The 25,029-nt window shown below is 38.8% G+C and overlaps 5 protein-coding genes across 6 annotated transcripts; all 5 read left to right on the top strand.

Annotated features, from left to right (window-relative positions):
• The first annotated feature begins 704 nt into the window (after window positions 1-704).
• On the top strand, window positions 705-5,811 carry LOC122038004 (partner of Y14 and mago-like). Its single transcript, XM_042597537.1, has 4 exons — window positions 705-997; window positions 1,117-1,230; window positions 4,869-5,117; window positions 5,438-5,811. Exons 1-4 carry the CDS (start codon window positions 821-823, stop codon window positions 5,573-5,575), a joined length of 678 nt encoding a protein of 225 aa, XP_042453471.1. The 5' UTR covers window positions 705-820; the 3' UTR covers window positions 5,576-5,811.
• A 1,070-nt stretch (window positions 5,812-6,881) lies between these two features.
• LOC122011295 lies at window positions 6,882-7,899 on the top strand. Its single transcript, XM_042567685.1, has 2 exons — window positions 6,882-7,654; window positions 7,793-7,899. The coding sequence occupies exons 1-2, from the start codon at window positions 6,986-6,988 to the stop codon at window positions 7,877-7,879; spliced, it is 756 nt and encodes a 251-aa protein (XP_042423619.1). The 5' UTR covers window positions 6,882-6,985; the 3' UTR covers window positions 7,880-7,899.
• Window positions 7,900-11,640: 3,741 nt separating this feature from the next.
• LOC122038005 (junctophilin-1-like) lies at window positions 11,641-13,839 on the top strand. The gene is made up of 3 exons (XM_042597538.1): window positions 11,641-12,332; window positions 12,898-13,126; window positions 13,211-13,839. Exons 1-3 carry the CDS (start codon window positions 11,689-11,691, stop codon window positions 13,367-13,369), a joined length of 1,032 nt encoding a protein of 343 aa, XP_042453472.1. The 5' UTR covers window positions 11,641-11,688; the 3' UTR covers window positions 13,370-13,839.
• Window positions 13,840-18,174: 4,335 nt separating this feature from the next.
• On the top strand, window positions 18,175-20,671 carry LOC122038010 (probable BOI-related E3 ubiquitin-protein ligase 3). Of its 2 annotated transcripts, none has more exons than XM_042597544.1 (4): window positions 18,175-18,327; window positions 18,437-18,522; window positions 18,625-18,914; window positions 19,929-20,671. In XM_042597544.1, exons 1-4 carry the CDS (start codon window positions 18,257-18,259, stop codon window positions 20,475-20,477), a joined length of 996 nt encoding a protein of 331 aa, XP_042453478.1. In that variant the 5' UTR covers window positions 18,175-18,256; the 3' UTR covers window positions 20,478-20,671. The 2 variants fall into 2 exon arrangements, with proteins under 2 accessions (XP_042453478.1, XP_042453476.1); XM_042597542.1 differs by having other exon boundaries at window positions 18,204-18,327; window positions 18,434-18,522.
• Window positions 20,672-20,965: 294 nt separating this feature from the next.
• On the top strand, window positions 20,966-24,942 carry LOC122038008 (putative pentatricopeptide repeat-containing protein At3g01580). Its single transcript, XM_042597540.1, has one exon. It carries the CDS (start codon window positions 21,005-21,007, stop codon window positions 23,945-23,947), a length of 2,943 nt encoding a protein of 980 aa, XP_042453474.1. The 5' UTR covers window positions 20,966-21,004; the 3' UTR covers window positions 23,948-24,942.
• Window positions 24,943-25,029: the final 87 nt, after the last annotated feature.

Here is a 25,029-nt window from a genome sequence, read left to right on the forward strand (position 1 = left end):
TCCGACTCAGCTTTCGGATAGGATCAGAATGTAATTTTCATATGACAAAATTGAAAAATTCGATACCGAAGGAACAAATACTATGGAAACGAGAAATGAAAGTGAATAACAACGCTACTTCATAAGGTAAAAGGATAAAAAATAAAAAAACTATGTAGTTTTTGATTCTTCTATACTCTAAGCAGATATGCGGACAATATAAATAAGTGTAAGTCCTCTTGTTTAATGAATTTACAATTTTTTTTTAACCATGCATAAACCTTAGTGAACCGTGAACGAACTGTGAACTTACGGTTCCGCTCTATGAACTGTAATCGTCTTGGACGATTAAGATTAAGGGTCGATGAGAACTATTTCAAACCGTCAAATCATCGATTCCAAACTGTGATAGGATCTGGTGCTTAATCTGAGCTTTTCCAAAGAAAATTCTAACTAGTAGATCTTATTTAAAGGTCTTCCATCCATGGCGCTCGTGCTAGAGTCCTCGTTCATCTGATGCCTTTTTTTTACTATCGTTTGGTAATTTTGGAGGGCATAAATCTTATCCTCATAATAAAATGTGATTTATAATCATGATTGATTTCTAGAATTATCAAACTTTCAAGGGCATTGTGAAAATTAGCCTCGTCCATCCGGGCAAGGTCAAATCAAACTGAGAGCAGAGCAGAGGGAGGGCCCGGCCAGGCTACACATAAAATCCTCGCAAATCCAAATCGGTCAATAATTCACTCCAAAGTCGACAGAGGATCACAAATTGAAACCCCCGTCGCCGTCCCTTCCTAAGGCTGCCTCCTCCGCCTTCTTCCACTCCGCCGCGGTGATGGCGAGCTCCGGTCGTGACCCCCCTCCGCCTCGCCTCCTCTCCATCCCCAAGGAGGGCGAGCGGATCCTCGCTCCCACGAGGAGGCCCGACGGCACCCTCCGTAAGCCCGTCCGCATCCGCGCCGGATACGTACCCCAGGACGAGGTCGCCCCCTACCAGCCAAAGGGAGCAATTGTGAGTCTCTCTCCACCTCTCCTATATGGCTTGACGATGGTTGGATTTTGTTCTTGTCATTGGACTTGAGATGTATTCTTCGTTGGTGCCTCTTTGGGGGTTTAATGTTACGGATACAGTTGAGGAAAGAGAGTGAACCTGAAGTGCCTCCAGGGTACGATCCTGCGTTGGTCGAGAAGCTGAAGAGCAAAGCAGCAAAGAGGAACGAGAGGAAGAAGGAGAAGCGGCACCAGGTTACCTATATTTTCTTTCCCCTTGTGATTCTTTGTACTCGGATACAATTATTGGAAAAATTGATGGCGACTACGAATTTTAGGGAAACCTTGCAGTAAGTGGTCCTTAAAATTGTTATAATATTCGTGGCTTACCCCTTGTGTCTCACATTTGGGTATATGTTTTATTCTCTATTTATTCGGTAAGTTATTTCTTATTATTTAAACTATTCCTTATTATTAACTTCTTGGAGGATGAAATTTATGTTAAATCTTTACAGCCGGAACATTGAACGCAATAAGTCGTATCACGTTTTCAAATTGATACATGATGGACTGGTATGATGCTTTGGGTCCACTAAAACCATGATAAAGAAGCGGTGAGGGTAGTTTAAGCATCTTATAATTCTTATAATAGAGGATATGTTAGTGTTAGGGGATCCAACATAAGGTTTAAGCATCTTATAATTCTTATTCATAGGACGTTTTGATGGTCATACTGCTCAAAGGACAATAGTTTGTGGAACTTGGATGACGTGCCACAATGATCTTGGCGGACAATAGACTACACTAATTCTTTATGTTACTATGAAGCACTTAATACCACTTGTTTGTGCTCTCTATGTTCGACTCTTTTCTATGCATCTAAAATATGGAAAATTTGTGGGAAAGTAGGACTTTGCAAGTCTTCAAATGACTAACTAATTTAAGGGGCAACCTGGTGCAGGAAGCTCCTGCCAATGCAGATCCCGGGGAAGGGTCTATTGTACGCAACCTTATCTTGCTTTGCAACTTTATCTTGCTTTGCAAGTGGCTGTTTCTGAGACTCAAACTAATGACCTCTTGGTCACATGGTAGCAACTTTATCATTGCACCAAGCTCCCTTTCAACCTAAGGGTTTGAACTAACTTATAAGTTAATAACTTCTGATCACTAGTTAAGTAGTTTTGACAGAGGGAGACTCTATAGCTAACCTTGACTTTGTCAAATAAATCATGGTTGTCAAATTCTTTACTGATCAGCTCTAATTAAAACCGCTTTTATGCCTTAGCAATTTGTCTTTTGAAGGTGATATACTTTCCTGTGCTTTAGATCTAGTTTTGGTTGTCATTACACCATCAAGAGGAACAATCCATTTAACTTTTTAAATTAAGCATATTTTTACTGCTTATCATACTGGATTGTTACTTATAAATTTTGAGAAATATATTTTGTTGAAGTAACTAAGAACCCTCATCTGGTTAGATAAGACATTAACAACCAAAATTTTAGCTAAAGGATTCTTAAGTAATTTATTATATACAATTAACAGCAATTAGTGTAACTTTATTGGATGGACAATATAGGTATATGTACAAGTTACATTTTTCAGGAGGTTATGGCTGATTTAAAAACAAATTTCCCAACTTTGAATGGATTCTTCTATTGGATTCTTGATTATGATTGTCATTTGAGCAAGATCTTTCATTTCATTTTCTATGAATAAAAAATTTGTCCAATTCAATGATTGAATTCAAAATACAAAACTATCTTTTAATAATTAAATTCCTGTAGTAGCAATCTTCAAAATTGTGTTTGTTTTGGAACATTTTTCTAGTTTTCTATTTTCTGCTTTCAAAAAAAGGGGCAAACTGTTCACAAAGAATACATTTGATAGCTTTCTTTTTCATATTTTCGGGGGAGATCAAGCATCTTTGGTGTAATTGTTTTTAGCATATAGCGAACTCAAAAAGATGTGACAAATATCTCTTATTCTTTCCTTATTTCCTTTTTTATTTTCCAGATTTTCAATACATAAACATGAATTGTATTCCTTTAGAGAGTTAAGCATGTTATCTGAATTCATATTGCTTTAAAAGTATCCTTGTTTTCAAATAAACAAATCTTTCATATAAACTTGAAGGTGACATAGATTTTACATTTTTGACATTTAGTTTACATGGTAATCTTTCTAACATTTTCTAGTAGGATATATTCATGATTCTGTTGTTTGTTCTTTTGCACAACCCTGGTGACTTAATTTTGACAATTTATTTCTCTACTGTCTTCACCTTTCTCTATGTTATATTTCAGATTTTGCTATCTTTTTATACAAATCCATTTTGACTGTTTTGATGTGGTAATCAAATCAGCATATTAACATTAATTTGGGAGGTATATAAGAAATGGATGCAATAGTTGGCTAAAGAATCTGCATACTCTATTCCTGCATTATCCAATCGGTTAGTTGAAATCATGAATGAACATTAGTGATTGTTCTTAAATTGCAGGGGACTTGAGTTCCTTGTCTGTGCTTAAATGTAGGAAGAGCGTATGGACGTTTTTATGTTGTATTTAATTCATTTTAGTTGGTAAGAGGCTTGTTTTTGTTGTTGGATTAAGTGCTGTTGTTTTAGAATTGCAACTGGGCAACTTTATAGTTCTTGGATGGTATGATTTCCTAAACAACAAAAAAGTTATCTATGGTAAAAAATCCAATGTTTTGCCAAGATTTCATGAGTTTTTTTTGTAGGTTATGATATAGTGGAGCAAGGGGTCTGAGGATAAGTCTTACCTTCATACACATTATTTCTATGCATATTTTCTTTTGATCTTTCAGAAGTGTTATTTTTTAAAAATCCATGTTTTTCAAATTATATATATTTCTTTTGAAATTCATTTTCTTCGGATATGCCCAAATCCTTAATTGAAGAGTGAGAAGATTATTCCAAGCTTTCTAAATTATATCTATGTGGAAATAGGTGGTCTGATGTTGGAACACTTTCATGCACATATTATTCCAGTGTTGTCTTTGCATCTTTACTTTTGATCCTTCAAAAGGAAGAGTATTCTTACAATCTTTGAATCGATATTCTCTACTGTTTGATCTTTCAGAAGTGTTTCTTTCTGTTAAAGTCCATGTTTTCGAAGTTATATATTTCTTTTGAAATTCATATTCTTTGCATATGCCCAAATCCTTGATTGAAGAAGATGAAGATATGTTGAAGCTTTCTAAATTATATTTAAGTGGATATAGGGAGTCTGATGTTGGAACACTTTCGTGCACATATTACTCCAGTGTTTTCTTTGCATTTTTTCTTTTGATCTTTCAATAGTAATAGTTTTATTACAATCTTTCAATCAATATTTTGTTTGATATAGAGAAGAATTAGATAGCAAGAACATTATAATCCTTATTAGAATGAGATTTTTATTTTTGTTGTTACTACTACCACTACTGCTATTATAATAAATTTTCTGTTTACTAGTAGTGCTGTATTTAGTGCTTGTTTTGTGCAGTAGAGTTTGTCTTAACAAATACATCATCAGTTTTGTGTTTGATTGTCTTAATCATTTTAACTTCCAGTACAGGATTGAGAATCTTTTCAATAAGCACAGCTGTTTCTGGCACTGCAAGTTGATTAATAGGAAGGCTTCTACAGGCCTGATAGGATCCATTATGTTCTCAAGTATTTCTTTAGGTTTACGAAGCTAATCGGGTTTGCATATTATGAGATGGGTTTATTGTGTTCAATGATTTGATTTTGGTCACAACATGCCCAAGATATTTTCAAATTGATTGTGGGGCCTTTACTTTCACTACATTGAACTGAATGAAGTCTGAAGCATCCATCCTGATTAGGTTCACATTGTATATTTCAAAACTTTATCAAATGCAGGCTGCACTTGAGAAGGAAAAGAAAATGGTTTCAGAGGAAACTCAGATATTGAGAACTGAAGAAGTTGCTACGGCTGATAGTACTGCTCAAAGAGAGGAATCTTTGGACATAGTCACAGAGCAGATAAGTAGGATGTCTGTCTTTGCAAAACCCGAGGCACCAAGCTCTTCTGCAGATCCAGCGGAAGCTCTAAAACCTGAGTGTTCTGGCCTGGATTTAGATAAGAAAATTCGAGCAGTTAAGAAAAAGGTAATTTTTATTGAATTGAAAATTTAATATGCTGCACAGTTTGTTTTGAAATTACCAGCATGCATACAGGCCCCTGTTTCTTCACCAATATACAATGAATGTTCATGTAGCCTGCATAATTAGAGCTTACATTTCTCACTAGAGAATTCAGAAACATGCACCTCCTGACATCATGCCGTAGCAACGACCATTTAGTTTAAGAAAAGTGTTGTACATTGCATCTTATTGGATTCTTTTGTAGATAACATAATTATCCACTTAACTCTGTTTTTCTCTGGAAATCATTCCATCTAAACTGTCTTAACAATGCCAATTTACAGATTCGTCTAGCAGAAGCTCAGTTAGTTGATAACCAGCAAAGTATGAAACCTGAGCACATGGAGAAGATGCGAAAAGTTGAAGGATGGCGCGAGGAACTAAAACTCTTGGAGGACAGAAAGGCTAGTTCAGTTTCATAAGTTGCAAATGCTTGACTTGACAATCTTTAGATAGCCTAATGAAGACTGGCTGCAACTTGAAAGTTCTTATTTAATGCTAGACATTCTTGTCTGACCTGCACAATTCCCACGTCTATGTTTGGAGACTACCTCAAACTTAAGGTGTTTCAATTACCTTGGTAAGTTGTGCATGAACATGTTATTTTTCATGTTGTACGGATGAATCATGAATGAATTGTGAATTTGGAAATTTTCTAGTATTATTTCACAATAATATTCTTGTTTATTTTTTTAAACTCTCGGGTGCCTTAATAGAGTTTTAATAAGGTTTAAAGGTTAGGTTATAGTATTAAATATAAAAAAAATTGGGTTTGTATGGGTGTATAGGATAAGGTGTTTAGAATATTTTATTATTTTATTAAGAATGTTAACTCTTTATTAATAAATTTTAGTAAAATTTAAAATTAAATTATGTTAATATTTTCTATATTAAAAATAGTTTTAAGATTTATTAATAAAGTTTTATATTGATTTTTTTAATCCCATAATTAAAAATTGATGATATTAAAAAATATATTTTTCTTAATCTTTTGATTAGCCATCTAATATCTGAAATAAATAAACAGAGAGTACTACTGGGCCTGATGTATTTAGGGATGTAAACGAACCAAATCGAGTCGAATAATATCAGGCTCGAGCTCGGCTCATTTAAGTTATATTTGGGCTCGAGCTCAAATCGAGCTTTTATCACAAGGCTCGAGCTCGACTCGTTTTAGAATTATCAGGCTCGCGAAAAGTTCAAGTTCGAACTCGACTTGTTATTAGCTCGATTATCAAAGTTAATGAGCTTAACTCGTTAAGTGAGCTAGGGCTCATTTTCGGGCTCGTTTAGAGCTCGTTTTTTTTGCTCATTTTAATGTTCGTTTTAGAGTTCATTTTTTTGGCTCGTTTTAGAACTCGTTTTTGGCTCATTTAAGACTCGTTTTAAGGCTCGATTTAAGGTTCGTTTTTTTGGCTCGCGAGCCTATAAATGAACATGTTCGCGAGCTCACGAGCCGAATATCCTTAAGCTCGAGTTCAGCTCGATAAAACTGTCGAGTTTGAAATCGAGCTCGATTCGATAAGATAAACGAACGAATTCGAATGAATTTTTTATCGAATCGAGCTCCGAATAGCTCGCGAATCGTTTGGTTCATTTACATCCCTAGATGTATTGTTCAATTTGGTAATAAAAAGTTTTTTTTTTAAACATTTTCAAAAGGATTAATTTTCTATACCAACCCAAAATAAAACTTACATTTGACTAGTTAAATAATAAAAAGAGTCCACTCGCACACTTAGCCAACCCCACGACCACTTCCATCGCTGTAACTCCTTCCATAACTCATCTCAGTTCTAAGTCGTCGTAACCCAAAAGCTATTTTGGCGGCGATGACGACCCCAACCACCCTCACTAGCGCCGACGGCCGGTGCCACCACCATCCGAGGGCATATTCCCCCCGAGACGACCGCCGTTACCACCATTACATGGGCCCGCCAATTTCTTCCTCGGCAGCCTCCTTCAAGGGCTGCTGCTGCTGCCTCTTCCTCCTCCTCATTTTTCTATCCCTTCTCGCCGTCGCCGTCGCCCTCGTTGTCGTCCTTGTACTCAAGCCCAAGAAGCCCCAGTTCGACCTCCAGCAGGTCTCCGTGCAATACGTCCTCGTCGCCCCTTCTTCCCCCTCCTCTGCCACCTCCACTTTCGGGTCCGGTGCCGCTGGAGGGATCCAGCCGACGGCCGCGTACCTATCGCTCAACATCACGCTGCTCTTCACCGCGAACAACCCTAACAAGGTCGGGATCCGGTACGACGCGGCGGCGCTGGACGTGATGTATCGCGGCGTGCCGCTGGGGGTGGCGGCGGTGCCGGCATTCGAACAGCCGGCGCAGAGCCGCCGCCTGGTGGAGACCCGCGTCTTCGTCGACCATTTCAACGTGCTCCAGGGCAGCGCCCTCGATCTCGTCCGCGACGCCTCCCTCAACGACCGCGTCGACCTCCGCCTCACCGGCGACGTCGCCGCCAGGATCCTGGTCCTCGGCATCTCCTCCCCTAGGGTTCGGGTGAGTCCGGAGTGCCCCTCCACTACCGAATTGCTGCCCCATCTCTATCCTTCCGCTTTAAGTCGCAAAAATTCGCAATGATTGCCAAAGTCGTCATTTTTATCTGAGTAAATTGTTCTTTTGCGTCCAATCAAACAGGCGTCCGTGGATTGCGCGATCGGGATCAGCCCGAGAAAACAATCGCTCACTTACAAACAGTGTGGAGTCGACGGATTAAATTTCTGAGCACTTTCAAAAAAAAAAAATTTGAAGGCGGAAGCTCTCCGGCCGTACGTTCACCATTGTTGTTCTCTCCATTATGCGTTCTCTCCATTATGCTTTCACTTCGATTTCTCCTTCTGGTCTTTGAGCTTAGGATAGGGTAGGAAGCATATCTGATACATCGGAAGAACTGCTCTCTGCTTTGCTGACGAGCAGGAGAGGAGAGAGGGGATGCTCCATGGAATCAAGTTACCTCATCCGATTGTTTTTTTTTTCTTTATGACTGGTGCCAGAGCAGGAGTCTCAAGTCTTGGTTACATTATCATCTGAAACCATGTGAAGTGGTTAGTTGGTCGCCCTCCTCCATTGCTAGGTTTGTTTTTTTTTTTTTTACATTTACCTTTGTCCTTCTCTGCCTCTTCAGTAAACTTGGCATTGGCATTATTGCTTGTAGCTTGGTGCTTCAACAAGCCAAGATCATGCTGTATCTTCACGTTGTCATCTTTTATCAAACCTTATGGTAAACATTGCATTACTTCTTCATTTATGAAGATTCATTTTAAAGTTATATAATTGCTAGAATTATAGTGACTTTGGTTTTTTGGCTTTGTTATGGGTATATCATGAGTAACAATTGGCTTGAGAATTGAGATGATATACTGTTGTTGTATCTATGACTATGAACACAAATGAGGATGTGGATGTTGTAAAAAAAAAAAAAGAGTTTATGGAGATTAACTTTATAAGATATTGTAGAACCGGATAGTGTGATAGAGGGGATGAATATCTTTACGAAAAATAAATAGAGATGTAGTGGAAAACTAAAAATAAGAACTCGGATGATAACTAATAGTCTAGCAACTGTTATTTTAAGGCACATTGTTCCTGTTCGAAAATCATGGAGATGATTGGCTGGGGATGTGGCTTCTGTATTGATTGAATGTAGATCTCGCTCCGTTCTGTAACACAAGAAACGTCAGTGCTGGGCCAAGGAAGGGGTCCCTTCATTGGCCCTCCGATGCTCAAATCAATCACCGGGAAGATAGAACGAAACAGAACAACAATAAGCAGAGGCATGAATAGTGAATAATGCGTACCTCTGCCAATGCTTGAACCTCCCTTTATATAGTGCCTTGGTGGGCAATGCGCACGCTCCCCAAGGCATGAACACACTTTCCCAATCATCCCATGAAAGGATATGTCAAAAAAGTATCTCTGACACTATACCTTAACAAGATATACAAATCCCTGATGAGACAGTGAAGCTTCTGCCGTATGATCCGCCTGTTGACCATGTCTCGTGTCGGCGACACTATCTCCTAGAAGGATACTAAAAGATACGTCAATGATTCCTCTACTTGGCCGAGCGAGGTAGCCGTTCGGTTGTGGACCCCTCCACTCGGTTGGCTTCAGCTGCTCTTCCTTACGGTAACCGGGTCCAGTAGAATGTCTTCGCTCGATCGGACAAGCACTCCGGTCTCGTTCCTCGATCCGTATTAAGTGCCTGACGATTTGGCCATAGAATTCTAAGCGGAGAAACTATCTGTCGCTCGGACATTGCCTGCTCTGATCAACCATTGTAGTCGACCTCCGCTCGGCTACTATGGGTGAGTCTGTTGACTCCCTGGCATTGACCACCTTGACTTTGACCTCCACGTTGATAGCTAACTCCACTTTTGACCCGAATTGGATGGCCCCCTCCGTTACCACCACATCACCCATGATTTCTTGGACTATTTTTGAATGGGCAATTCATTAATATTTTCCTTTAGAAAAACTTTCGGAGGAAGAGAATACTAACAGATTACTATCTCTTTATTTAAATGCAAGTATTAGATATACTGACAATGAAGGAGGTAGAATTTAGTCGTAGCTTGTCGGAGAGCTTCTCGGCATAGCAACAACAGTATTTGCACGAATGGAGCAGTAGAGAAGGAGAGATCGTAAAGAGAATTGATTACTAAGCTTCGAATTTTGAGACTTCTTTTATAACCTATATCCAATTGTTTGAACATCCGGTCGACTGATGGTCCTAGCAATCGACTAGATCCTTAATCTTTCCTTGCTTACTCCGATCTCATCAAATCAATCCTATGTAAGCCGCTTGTCTGGTCGACTGATCCTTTTGATCAGACGATTAAACCCCAGAACTTCCTTTACTATATGTCCAGTCAACTAATTTTCCTGATCAATTGATTGAATCTTTATTCCCTTCTTTGCTTGGATCGAGTTTGATATGTGTTTATTTATTTGGATCGGTTTGACTGACCTCTTCTATCAACAAAAGACTTTGTTTTTCTACAAAATAAAATTAGCACAACAACAACAATAATAATCTTGCAAAACAGAGTTAATCAAACTTATAGTTAAGACTCTATGATCTCAACTTAGAAACTTTGATTGGATTTTTCAATCAAATCAACACCTAAGATTGTCCCAACTAGGACATGTCTTCATTGCCTTCCTTCGTGACATAAAACGTTAAATAGAAATATAAGATCGTTGGGTTGGGGGACCCATAACCGCCTTCCTTGGCAAACTAACAAAGCTTTTCCCATGATTTGGTCGTCGGTCGTTTGGTCGATCGTGCATATAGAATGTCGTCGTGGGCTCGTCCATGACTGGACTTATTGGTTTTAACCAAAAAGTTCAATCAGTTCAAGCGTCCCTTCTATCTGATCAGATCGTAGTTTTGATCGGCTGAACTGCTCGACCGAGCTACTCAATTGTGCCATCTTAAAGAAATCTGGGCCTGGATAGTACTGACTCGTCTTGAGATATTCATCCATATTGAGAGGTTTGACGCCCGACCAACCTACTGATCTGGTCGGATGACCTCTTGGCCACAAAGATTGTCCCATAATACAATCTCTTGGCCATGAAGATTGACCATGTTAACTTTAAGGATTGACTTTCTTTAATTTTAACCATCATATTGGCCTTCTAAACTTTTACCCGAATCGGGTCCTACCAAATCGCCGTATCAATAATTAAAGTTACGTGTAGTAATGATCTTTTACATTCAAAGTTGTCTATCTGGTTATTATATTGTTCACTTTATAAATGCCCTTCAGTTATTAAGTGACTATTTATTCTAATTATCTTTTACAAAGGTTGGGATGATATTATCTTTTCAATATATCATTCGTCTTATGTTATGATGATAATTCTCCTAGATATCACCTATTATTTTGATAACGACATATAGAGAAACCGAAAGTATTTGATATTCCTATTGTTTAATTTTCTTCTTTCAGAATTTTAATTGAAGAATTTTAAATCTGAATCGTAATTTAAATTCCATTGTATTCTATTATTCGCCACATTAAGTGCGAACTTATATATAATTATAGATTTTTATCTAATTAAACTTAAATAAAACCAAATCTTATATTACTCTAGAGAATCGCATATTCCTTCAACGTGTTCGATCATATCGGGTTCGGATTCGGATTTTCACTCCAACACCACGTCGGACGTCACCGATCTCGTCCACAACGGCGACACACAACATCTGATCCCTGCCCCACAAAGTGGGACCCACGTTTCGACAGCCACGTGGGCCTCTGGGCTACCGTCCTAATAATTTCTCATCCTCTCGACTTTTGCCGGCCCCTGCGTTGAAGACCCCACCGGCCACCCGCTCCTCACACGAGCCGCCCCACTCCACCAATCCAACGGTTCAACCATGGCGTCGCCTCCAATTTAACACTTACCAACCGTCTGATCCCCACCTCTCACCCTTGATATAACCACCCGCCCTCTTCACCCAAACGCACCGATCACTCACACCCCTATAAACATAACAGAGCAAAGAAATAGAAGAAGCGGCCATGGATTGCGGCTTCTCTCCTCCTCTCTATCTCCCGATCTCATCCTTCCTCCTCCTCTCCTTCCTCCTCTTCTACCTCAACCAAGTCTTTTCCACTCTCAACACCTTCCTCATCCCCGCCGCCGGATTAGCTGCCGTTTCCTCCCTGTTCGCCTTCTTCCGCCTCCTCAAGCTCAGACCCTCCCGCAGAGTCCTCCCTGTCGTATGGTCCATCGGAAACGATGCCTCTGGGAGTGATTCAAATAGAGGGGTTTCAGGATCCGGGACGAGGATCGCGCGCGAAGACGTGGTGTTCTACGGCAACGGGGACGTGTACGAGGGGGAGTTGCGGAAGGGTAGGTGCTCCGGGAGCGGGGTGTATAAATTCTACGGAAAAGGGATCTATGAAGGGGATTGGGTCGATGGGAGGTATGAGGGATACGGGATCGAGAGCTGGGCCAGGGGCAGCCGGTACCGTGGGCAGTATCGCCAGGGATTGCGTCATGGATTCGGGGCCTACAGGTTCTATAGCGGCGATTGCTACGCCGGTGAGTGGGTCGGAGGGCAGAGCCATGGCAATGGCGTGCAAAGTTGCTCCGACGGCAGCTACTACGCTGGGGAGTTCAAGTGCGGGGTCAAGCACGGCTTTGGTCGTTATTGCTTCAGGTAGATATTGATCCTTTCCTCCAGTAGGGTTGTTATGGCTTTCTCTTCCTTGCTGCATGTTTTATGTGAAAAATTTTGTTGCCGTTCGGTAGTGTATTGGATCTCAGAGGCCGATGTGGATCTGATCATGAATTTTGATAGCTTGTTCCGAATCGAATTAATCAGCTGAACGAATTTTTTGGGTCATGCTTCATTTTTTTTTCTCGTTCTAATTTTGTGATTGACACGGTTGTACTTGGTGTGGACTGATTTTATTGATAGCTGCCATATCATTTTGATTTTTGGTGTTTAGATTTCCATGAATGTTCTGTTGGAGATAAATACATGAGATGATTAATCCCTTGTGTAACTGGCTGTTTCCTTAAATCTTAGTCTTGCCATGTTCCCACAAGTCGCAACTTCTCTTGAGGTGTATGTTACTTGTAGAAATCGTCATAGTTGGCAATCTATCAACGATTAATGAGAAAGCGTGCATAATATTTTTTTCTTGCTCGAATCTCACTAGTTTGTTGTGGACTAAATGTTTAGACGTGTTGGCAATTGATGCTTGCTTGGTTCATTACAGGAATGGTGATACCTATAGCGGTGAGTACTTTGGAGACAAGATCAATGGCTTTGGGGTGTATAAATTTGCTAATAGTCATTGCTATGAGGGTTCATGGCATGAAGGACGAAGACAGGGCTTTGGGACATATACGTTCCGGCATGGTGAAAAAAGATCCGGCGAGTGGGACAATGGCATTTTGAAGTGTAGCCTTGTTCCATCAGACCCTGCAATTGAACGATCCGTCGAGGTGTGCATCCTGAACTAGCATTGCTTTTCAAATAATTCAGATGCTACTAGTTTCATCTAACATGAATTTGGCCTATTGCTTTAGGCTGCAAGAAAGGCTGCAGAAAATGCTACCCTTCTCCCACAGGTGGAGGACCAAGTTAGAAAGACAGTATCTGCTGCAAATAAAGCAGCCACAGCTGCTAGAGTTGCTGCAATTAGAGCTATTCAAAACCATAAGAAAGGAAAGTTTTGCGACATATAAATGCTAGATTAAACCTCATAAGTGAGCCAACCTATTCATGGTAGGTTAATACCTGCCTTGCTGCCTGAAAGGATTAGGAGGATGAATATGAAGGATATTCAAGAAACTGACAGTGATGCCAGAAATCCTTATTAAAATTTGCCCAAGATCCCATGACTATGACATGTAGACTTGCTCACATGTAGTTGTTAGCAGGCAAACACCCGCCTGATCCGAGTTGGAGAATGTGTGTGAGAGAAACTTAAGATTCTGACTGACAACAAATGTCCAGAATCTTTTTTATATACAACCAGTTTCTGTAAATGTTGATAAGCCCACAGGCAGACTATTTGAATAGTATTTTGTTTTCAGATCTGCCCCTGTTCTTCATGTTCTCTTGTTTTCACCACTTCCACCATTTTCTGCGGCATGTGTGGAAAACAGACATTTTTTGTGTTATAATAATATTGATAAACTATTCTCCAGTGTAATAATATCACGTGCTCACGTGAAATAACAAATTCATGCACTGGATGCTTGCTAATTTGTTTCTTAACTATTTCATTGGTTTTCCTTATTTTTTTAGACTTGCTAGGAGATCCCTTTTCAATTCTCTAGACTTTCTGAAGGGATCTTCTCTGCTTTGTTTGAGTTCATACTGCTTTAGAACTTGGACGTGGAACATAATTCAACAGCTGTGGTCTTTAGATTCATCTCACAATTTTCAACCAACTCCAACTACTCTCACCTGTAAGCTAATAAATATTTGATGAAGGTCACAATGTGGAGTTGTCGCATATGTATCAGGCAAGCCTTTTGACCGTATTTGCATTTGATCTTTATTGTTTCAGGTGTGAATTGTCCGATTTTGCTAATTTTCAGAGCAGAACTCCTTGTCAACAGAATACTTATTCTGTCCTGCTCACTTCTGACGGGGAATTAATTTGCTACGGTAACAATTTTATTTTACCGTATAGACTTTCTCTACCTATTACGTGTTGTTGCCTCATCTAAACATGCATCATTAATTTTGGATGAATAGTGCAATTCTTTACTCCCTTTTTTTCACATGGAAGATTTGAATGCATGCTGAGGTTATCAGCGTCACTAGCCTTTAATGTGTTCATGTTCCTTCATCAGCTGCTCCTCTTTGATGCATGTTATGTTCGTTAGACCTTTGTGATATCGTTAACATCATCATTTGTTAATTCTGAAACCAAATATTCTGCTCGATTGTGGTGGTTTTGTTAATTCTGAAATCAAATATTCTACTCGATTGTGGTGGTTTTGTGAATACGATTAGTTTATTCAATTATTTCAACACCATATTGAGATCGTGCATATCAAATTTGATTTTATGGTAATTAAGTGTCATTTGGTGGCACTTATACTTTTGTAGGACATCATATGAGGCAAGTATATCCATTAATTGGACCGGAATAGTAAAATGCTTTTGAGTTAAAAAGAAAGTTTTAAGTAACTTTCATTCTTTCATGTTTCATTTACATCACGTCCTTCTTTGTCTACATTTTATTTATGAGTTGTTTCAATTGATTAATTGAAGTTGGAACTTGAAACCAGTGTTCTGAAGGAATTGGTGACTAACTTTTTCAAACAATCCTTTGTTTTTTCTCTCTGATTGAAGAAAAAAAGGTAAATGATTTGAACTGAGACTGATAAAAATATTATAGTACTGTAAAAGTATATATGCAATCTATTTCATGTTTAATAAATGTCAACTAGCCACTGTGCTTTAATGTTTATGTCAATTTTGTCTGCATCCAGAAGTGTTCAAACAAGAATTGGTGTCCTAAATATGTTGTACTAAAAGTGAAACTCTGTTATTTGTTTACCCATAAAATTCTCTTTAGACAACATTGAATTGTACCACAAACTATACTTCAAAAACTCATACAAGGAGAAAACCACAAAAAGGCATTTGATTTTCCAAAAAGCTCAATCAAATTCCTTGTATTCAAAGACTTCAAACCCGGCTAGATCTTGATGGTTGACACCCTTAAAATACCGCAACTAACCTCAGTTCTTCGCCTGGTTTATTTATGTCATCGGTTCGACTAATCAATTAACCCTCCTCTTGGTTTGCATGTGCATTCTCTCTGTTGGTAGCATCTTTGGACTAACAACCTTTAACCTACACTGGAGGAGAAGAAGACAGACAAGCTTCTTCTTTGCTTCTGAGTTTCAGCTCCTTTCTGCCTTTAACAACCGAGGATAATTCGATAAACATTGAGGCCCTGCAATTAAAGAGGAGACAATGACTGAAAATTTTAAAGAACAATATTTTTCTCCTTAAGCACCAACTGATTTTGAGCTAATAATGGTTGAGTATATTATTTTATATATTTTGGATTTAATAAATGATTTTGAACAGTTACGGAATCCACTAGTTATAAGTTTCATACAAAATCATGTTTTGTTGAAATCGTATTACCCCTTTCTAAGTGAACAAATGACTTCAAATTTATATTATACATTATTATGGTATGAGTTGATGCAAATTTATTATATTTTTTCACATGATTAAAATGCATAATGAAAATTTATAATAATGTTACTAGGTGAATTTGAAATCGTTGGGGCACTAATTGAATTCTAAAAGTATGATCTTTGTGTTGAATAATGCAAAAACATTGGGTAACAATAAAAACAATAAAAGTTTTAAATCCATTTCTCGCATCCAAAGCACACAAAAACAATGCAAGGCTTAAGCCCAAACTAGTAAAAGCAAATTCATTAAGAGTGGCGAAGGTTTTAAGCAAAGACATATTTATCTAACTTCTTGTCAACGCAAATAAAGATATAACGACATGGATGTGAATCTAGGGTTCTAAAGATAAATGCATCATTGAAAGATATAAAATGTTGTCCAAACAAAAATATAATTACGCAACAAATTTATTTTTTTGATGTATAATATAAAATTAAGTTAAATATTTAAGATATTCAAATACAATACTTGTTGAAGCTAATGTATAATAGACAAAGTTTCAACCTTAGGTTAGATATATGGATATATATATAAAGTTGATTCAATTAAACAACAGAGAGGAGAGAATTGGATATATTATCAAACAAGCAGGGCAATAAATCAATAGAAAAAGTGAATTTAATAGAGAAATTTTAAAGATATTAGCTATCAAAGACCAGTTAAAAAAAAAAAATCAAGGGGCACCTAAAGCTAACGCCCAAAAGACTCACTTTTTTATTTTTTTCATTTCAATTTTCTACTCTTTCCTTTCTTCTATTGCAATATATTTTGAGGTCAATTCTCAATGAGTCATTATTAATAATTGGGCACTATTGATATCTATTCATAGATGAGCATTATCATCTTTTGCTCTAATAATTATTATGATATTGATTTTTAAAAATTAGAATTACAATTTAATTATATTATCTTTTTCTGTAGAGCATCTAAATCGACAATACCACGAGCCAAATCTGATCTAGATCAAGTCCACGTTGGGCATGATTTCCTAGATATCAAGATCACGTGGTAGATAATTCTTCCAATGATATTTTAACACATCTGGAGAAGTTGAAATAAGTAATGAATGACATGGTTAAACTCTTTGCATTCTCAAAATTCTATAGGACATGAAATGAGTTCAATCGGATCTATCTAAGTTCATTAATAGATTGATCAGACTGAACTCATTTTAGATCATGTGGATTTTTGAGGCTACAAGGAGTACAACGATGTGCTACATTGCTTATTTCACCTTCTCCGAAGATGTTAAAAGATTATTGGAAGAATCAACTAACGTTGAGCCAGATATTAATAACATTTTAACATCTCCGGAAAAATCGAAATAAGCCATGAAGGACACTATTGGACTCTTTGTAGCTTCAAAAATCCACATGATCTAAAATGAGTCCAGTTGGACACATCTAAGTCCACCAGCGAGTTTTGATCAAAATTTACTGATGAATCTAGATATGTCCGATTAGACCTATTTCAGGTTCGGTGAATTTCTTAGACTGCAATGAGTCCAATGATGCCCTCAATTGCTTATTTCGATTTATTTGGAAGTATTAAAATATTATTAAAAGAATCAACTAGAATGTAATATTGGTCTTCAAGAAATCAAGCCCATGTTGGTCTGATTTAAATTAGACTAAATCCATGATAGTGCTTATACACATCCTCCGTATAATAAATTAATGTAATTAAAGGGGAGGAAAGAGAAGAAAATTTGTAATCCTCTATAATAAATTAATGTAATTAAAGGGGAGGAAAGAGAAGAAAGTTTGTATGCATAAGATTGAGAAAAGAGAAGAAAAAAGTCTTCTCACGACGGTATAGTGGCTAGTACATTATGCATTGTCAACTTGAAATTTGGGATTCAAATTTTGATATAATCAAGATAAATATCTTTTTCATGTATTAATCACTATTCTAAGGATTAACAGTCATCTATAATTTACGTCCTTGACCTAAATAATTTCAAACTTCCGTAGATACCTCCTCCTCCATATTGACCTTAAATAATTTCAAATTTATCCTTTCGGATGAGTCTAGTGGTTAGCGCATGAGGTGTTGCCATAATGAGGTCTGGAGTTCGAATCTCGACAAAGTCGAGGTAAATACCTCCCTTATGTGCTAGTCACTATTTCAAAGGCTAATAGTCGTCCGTGATTTACCTCCTCCGTGTTGCCTTGGGACGATTTACTGATTTCAAACTTTAGGTTGAATAATTTTGTGGGGTTTAAGAATTAATAATTTAATAATGACTGATGGCATAATGCAAAAGGCATGGAGATTATAACGGACGTCATGTGTAGCGTAGCGGTCCTATCCGATATAGTTGAATACCATAACGGGATGGTCACCATGTTCCACCTCTTCTTCCCCTCTGTACCCCCTTCGTTCTTGCGGTCTTCGCCATGTCGCTCTTCCCGCAGCAGCACGACCTCCATCTCCAGCAGCAACAGCAGCAGCAATCCATTCCCTTCAGGTTCCGATCCTTTCTCCTCTCCTAATTCTCGTGCTTCATCTGTTCTCCCTTTTAGTTTCATGTGACCCAGAAATTTACAATGCCTAAACCCCTTCTCCGTCAAAAGCAGAAATTTTGTGCCGATTTCTGGACAAATCTCCGATCCAATCTCCTTTTTCAACACCGGAAGCTTCCCCGACCCTCCTCATCCGTCCGGTAATTTGCTTTCGTTTTCCCTTCTCTAGGGTTTCCTTCCCCGTTTGCGCTACTTCGCGCGGAAAATTACGGTTCCTTCTTTTAATTCGCTTCTGAACTCAGTTGTAAATGCCCTGGGACTTGCTCCTGGCGCGGCTGTAGCGGCGGACGGATGGGAGCCAAGAGCGAAGCGTCTTAAGGAGTATGATTTGCTAGAGAACTCGCACATAACGTCCATCGATTTTTTGCAGATGGGTTCGGTTTCCACAGGGCTAGGATTGTCTTTGGACGACCGGAGGGCGGCGGTTTCTTCTGGGGAGCCTCCGCTATTGTTGCTACCTATGGTTGATGAGGGTATCCTTCGCGACGCGCAGAGTATGGAAGCTGATATGGACCGCTTTATCAAGATTGAGGTAATATGCTTTATCAAGTTGATATTTGTTGAATTCCGTTCTTATTTTTGACCTTTTGGTCTTATATTGTTTCCATAGTTTCAATTAGGGCAGTAATGCAAAGTTTGAATATGAAGCAAATTTGATTGATGTTATGCATTCAATGAAACCTCATCCTTTGTTTGTTATTCATATGATTGCTAACTCTAGTACAAAACCATATGATCTTGTACAGTATATTGAGGCTTGAATACTGAATGATTATGTTATATAAACTATAAACTCGCAATTGTGTCATATACACTTTTTAAGTTAACTTGAAGTAAAATTGAGCATCATTATTGTAAAGGAAACCTCAAACAGTTTCCTTCTTGCCAAGCACTATTGTGTCATGTATATATACTTTCTTATATTCGATTATTTTAGTACATAGTTTTTTCATTTATCTTTTCCATACTCGTATCTGCTTCTTCTGTCTGGTTCACCATTTATACACTTGGATGCATATATAAACAGCATTCCTGTTGACCTGTGCAACTAAATTAGGCATGTGTAGGGTTCACTAACTATATTGAACTACAAGAAGTCTCTTATACTCATGATGAGTTGTTACTTGCTGTTACCGCCTGCAACTTAGCTATGGATTTATTAATATGTTTCTTCTTTTAATCTCAAATTTTCTTTGCTTGTTTGCCTTTAAGTTGAATTCAAAATCCATTATTGGTTGGAAGAATAAAGCATCTGGGCTTGTTCGTGAGTGGTAGGTAGCCTTCTTTGGACCTGAGAAATGTTTTATGTAGGACCGGTGTCTGCATCACTTTGCTAAAGAACCCATTTATACATACAAAGCAGGAAGTGATTGCAAACTAAATAGAACTATGGATTAAATTTCTATTTCGCATAGTACGGCACAAGCACAAGGAAGTATAATAGAACCCTCAAATGATGCTCGTCCTTCCCTGGCATACTTTTGTATTATTCGATATTTGAATGATTATAGATCAAGCACTAACAAGGTCTACTCTCAAATTATAGGGTGAACGTTTAAGGCAATCAATTTTGGAGAAGATTCAAGCAAAACAATTTCAAACACTTGCACTGGTTGAGGATATGATCCACAGAAAAATAAGAGAGAAAGATTCAGAAGTGGAGAATTTGAACAAGAGGAACATGGAACTCGAGGAACAGATGAAGCAGTTGGCAACCGAAGTAGACGCCTGGCAGCAACGGGCGAAGTACAACGAGAACTTGGTTAACTTGCTCAAGTATAATCTGGAGCAACTTCATGCTCAGAACAGGAACAACAAAGAAGGTTGTGGTGATAGTGAGGTTGACGACACGACCTCTTGCTGCAATGGCGGCATTGGTTTGCAACTCATGTTAAAGGAAAACATCGACTCAAAGGAGATTGCTTGTAAGGTTTGTAGAGGTAACGAAGCGTGCATGCTCTTATTGCCATGTCAACATCTTTGCCTGTGCAAAGAGTGCGAGAGCAAACTCAGTTTCTGTCCACTGTGTCAGTCTTCAAAGCTGATCGGCATGGAGATTTTATCTCTAGTGAATCTTTGCTGCCTTATTTGGTGACCTATCTTCGATAACCTACTGTATTATATTACGAACTGAGAACTTGGTAGGAGCTGTTCATTTGAAGTTTGACGACTTCTGGCCACTTTTGACATTTTTAATTCTATGATTAGATCATCATAATGCTAATTAGAAACCTTCTGTAACTTTTTCCTCTGTTTTAATGTGATGTGGGAACCTTGGTTCCCCTTGCGTATGTGTAATGAAACACTATTATCTGTAGGATGCTCTTGTTCTAGCTGAAAATAGTTTGTAAAATTGTATACTGTAAATTAACTAATATAAGGAAATTCATTACATAATTATGCAATCATGCTATCAAGCCAACATTAATGTTTTAAAACAAGTGACCTTTGCAAAATGTGTGGCTGCTTCAAGTTTGATCCAAAGGATTTAGCCAATAATTTCAACATTTAACTAATTAATGGACAATTTAAAATGTTGTAAACATGGGTTGGGACAAATTACCATTTGTTGTAGTAATAATCCATTTCAAATCTTATTTTCAGTGAACAAGACCTCGTGCGATGCTCCCGTGCAACGCTCTCCTTGTATCTTTCTTCTCCTCTTCGCCCTTACCTGCACCATCGAATCCTGCTCGATCTCTCGTTCTCTTCCGTGCGGAACTCCTTCGCCTATTCCCATTATGCAGCTCCCTGTTCTCTGTCAAGAAGCTCCATGCCCGCTTCGTCGTCGCCGGGCTCCTCAAAGATTCCACTTTTGCCATCGAAACCATCAGAAAATACCTCCTTTTCGACCAGCCAAGACTCGCGCTTCCAGTCTTCGAAGCGGCTGAAAACTCCTCGCTATACTTGCAGAATCTAGTGCTCCGGTGCCTCTCGGATAATGGCTTCCACCGAGACCTGCTGTCCTTCTATTCGCAGAAGCAGCATTCGCGTCGACGCCTCCGCTCCGATGAGTTCACTTTCCCATTCGTGATCAAGGCTTGTACCGCAGTTTCGAATACTCGAATGGGGAAGGAGGTTCATTGTGTGGTTCTGAGGTCTGGATACGGAGCCAATCTGGTTGTGCAGACTGCTCTTGTTGACATGTATGCGAAAACTGGTTGCGTTAAGTTGTCAAGGAGGGTTTTTGATGAAATGCCTGATAGAGATTTGATTTCTTGGAATGCGTTATTATCAGGTTATTCTTCGAATGGACTTGAGCGAGAGTCTTTTGAAGCATTTCGGCAGATGCAAGCGGAGGGTTGGAAGCCAAATTCAAGCACGTTTCTTGGCATCATCCCTTTGTGCAGAAGTTACGAGACGCCCAAGGCAGGTGAGCTGATACATGCTCTTGCTCTAAAATATGGGGCTTTCAGTGGCGAGGCATTGGTGCCTACTCTCATTTCGATGTATGCTGGATTCGAGAATCTAGCAGCAGCCAGACTGCTATTTGAATCACTGCCCTCAAAAGATCATGTTGCTTGGAATGCTATGATTTCAGCGTATTCACAGAATGACAAATGGGAGGAATCCTTGCAAGTTTTCCGGCTCATGCACCACAGCAATGAAAAGCCGAATTCTGTGACACTAATCTCTGTTCTTGCTGCTTGCACTAATTTCTGTGCTACCTGTCATGGCGAGTGCATCCATGCTATTGGGATACAATCTGGCATTGCGGATAAGGTTCTTGTTACAGCTGCCCTTGTCTCAATGTATGCTAGGCATGGAAAAATTGATTCAGCAGAGTATCTATTCTACTTTTCACCATTGAAGTCCTTACTTCTATGGAATTCCTTGATATCAGGCTATCTTTCGAATGGTCTATCCAACAAAGGATTGAGTGCATTCCATGACATGCTTTTTGATAATGCATTTCCGGATTCGATCTCTATAATCAATGCCATTTCTGGCTGCACAATGTCTAAAGACTTGTGCCGTGGTAAATCTGCACATGCATATATTATCAGAAATGGATTTGATTCAAACACCAAGGTGATGAATGCACTCTTGGCTCTATACTGTGATTGCGGCCAGCTCTCTACTTCTCTGAAGTTATTTTACCGAATTCATGCACGTAGCGTAATCTCTTGGAATACTTTGATAGGTGGGTTTTCTAAGACTGGAGATACAGAATCTTGCATAACCTTGTTTCACATGATGGGTCAGGAAGGTGTTAGGTTTGACCTGGTCACATTGATCGGTATTGTTTCTAGCTTCTACATCGCTGAGGATGCTGCATGTGGAATGTTCTTTCATTCCTTAGCAATTAAAACTGGATGCAGTTCAGATACATCTCTTACTAATGCCCTTATGAGTATGTATATGAGTTTTAGTGAAGTTGAGGCTGCTAACACACTTTTTCATACCTTGTCCTCCAAAGATGTTGTCACTTGGAACACTTTGATAACAGGATACCGTAACGTTAACTTATTTGAGGAAGTCATGCTCCTTTTTGAGCAAATGAATATTTATAGTCAGAGGCCAAATTCTGTAACTTTTTTGAATGTATTGCCTGCATGTCACAGCTTGTTGCAAGGTAAGTCGATCCATGCTTACGCTATTAGAAACTTTTCTGATATAGAGTCTACTCTCCATACAGCAACCATGATGATGCATGCTAGATTTGAAAATTATCATTATTGCCGCTTGCTCTTTGAGACAATAGATAAAACAAATGTTGTTGCTTGGAACACAATTATGTCTGTATACATCCAAGCTAATCATGCAGAAGCAGCAATCTGTTCTTTCAGAAATATGCTTTTGATGCAGCTGAAGCCCGATACCGTGACAATGCTGAATTTGGCTTCCGCATCTGCTCAGATAGGATCTCTTGATCTGGCACAATGTGTGACTAGTATAGCCATTCACATGGGTCTTGACAGCCACACCACCATAGTCAATTGCCTCATCAACATGTTTGCGAGGTGTGGAAGCGTAATGATTGCAAGAGAGCTCTTTGATGGGTTGAAAGAAAAGGACTCCATCACTTGGAGTGTGATGATAAATGGATATGGGATACATGGTGATGGTAAAGCTGCATTAGGTCTATTCTCAGAGATGAAGGAAGCTGGTTTGGAACCAGATGATATTACTTTCATGAGTCTTTTGTCTGCTTGCAGTCATGCTGGTCTTGTCGAGCAGGCAAGAACATACTTCAAATCAATGATAGAACACCATGGAATTACACCAAGGATGGAGCATTATGCTTGTATCATAGACCTATTTGGGAGGACCGGGCACTTGGATGAAGCCTATGATGTTGTAAAGAACCTGCCATTTGAGCCTTCCGCAAGCTTGCTGGAGTCACTGCTTGGAGCTTGTCAAAGCCATGGCAATGCTGAAATTGGAGAAGCCATTGGCAAGTTACTGATCGATGCCATTCCGTATAAACCTACTCCATATGTGATGCTATCTAACATCTATGCTGCAGCTGGGCAATGGATAGATTATGGAATGGTAAGGTGGGAGATGGAGCTCAAACGTATTAAGAAAGAAGCAGGAGTTAGTCTTGTTGAGATAATATAGCATTGATAACGATAAGTCTATGAGCCAATGCACAGTTGGTGATCTTGCAAACCTTAATTCCCTTTTTCAGACTCTCCTCTCCCCAATTGCTCTTACAAGTCGCTAATCTTGCTTCTGTAGTGTGATTCATATGAAAGAGCCGATTGTGTTTATCAGCTATAGTTCTAGATGGTATTACTGCAATGTTCACATTGGAAATGATAACTTTTCAATGAGAATCAATTAGCCTTCCTCTGGCTTATGGATAGCAGGAGACACTGGTGGATCTTCTACTATTTGCAGTGTTGCCAGTACCCCGCCATTGTGCTTCACTGCAATTTGTGATCAGCTGGATGAAGTCTGCGCTGTAATATATATGGTCCTTGATCTTTCTCTCCGCAACAGTGGGCAACATTATGCCTGAGTGCAAATCAGTTCACTGAGTTTCTGCGGAAGACAAGTAGATAGAAAATGAGTACATCTTTTGCAGAAGGTGATATGCGACTAAAGAAGTCACCCTTCAGCTCTCCATCTTTCTAACCTAAAAATCTGACTATCAACTAGTCAATCTGCTGCAAGACCCACTTTGTGGAAGGTCCGTGTCAATTTATCTCATCTCGCAAGCTTTCCCACAAGAATTGGACATTCAATGATGGATATGTGTTGGGAGAAGGTTCAATCAATTAACACTTAAATTGTTACTGATTCAACAAAAAGGAGGCTTTGGCATAAGCAATATTGAAGGGCCTTGGTACAATATTGAATCTGTTCAACTTACCCTTCATGCAACAAGGGTATTCAAATCCCTCGCAAGAGTTTCTTTCTGGTCGATTGTTATCGAGTGTCTTCATAAGAATTATTCAAATATAAAACAACCATACCCAGCTCCTTTGGCAGTATAAACATGTGCTATGATCCATTTTTGTTAGTATTTGTCTTCACCAGTGTTCATCAGTTAGTACCACAAACTTAAAGGTTATTTAATAAATTATCGTGCATTTTTTAATCTACAACAATCTTAAACTTTTCAACTCTATCACAATCCTATTTAGCTGTTAATTTATAATCTAGACTCAACTGGAGTTCGGGAGTATTTCTTCCCT

This window comes from Zingiber officinale, chromosome 1A (genome assembly GCF_018446385.1).
Source record: "Zingiber officinale cultivar Zhangliang chromosome 1A, Zo_v1.1, whole genome shotgun sequence".
Classification (NCBI taxonomy): Eukaryota; Viridiplantae; Streptophyta; class Magnoliopsida; order Zingiberales; family Zingiberaceae; genus Zingiber; species Zingiber officinale.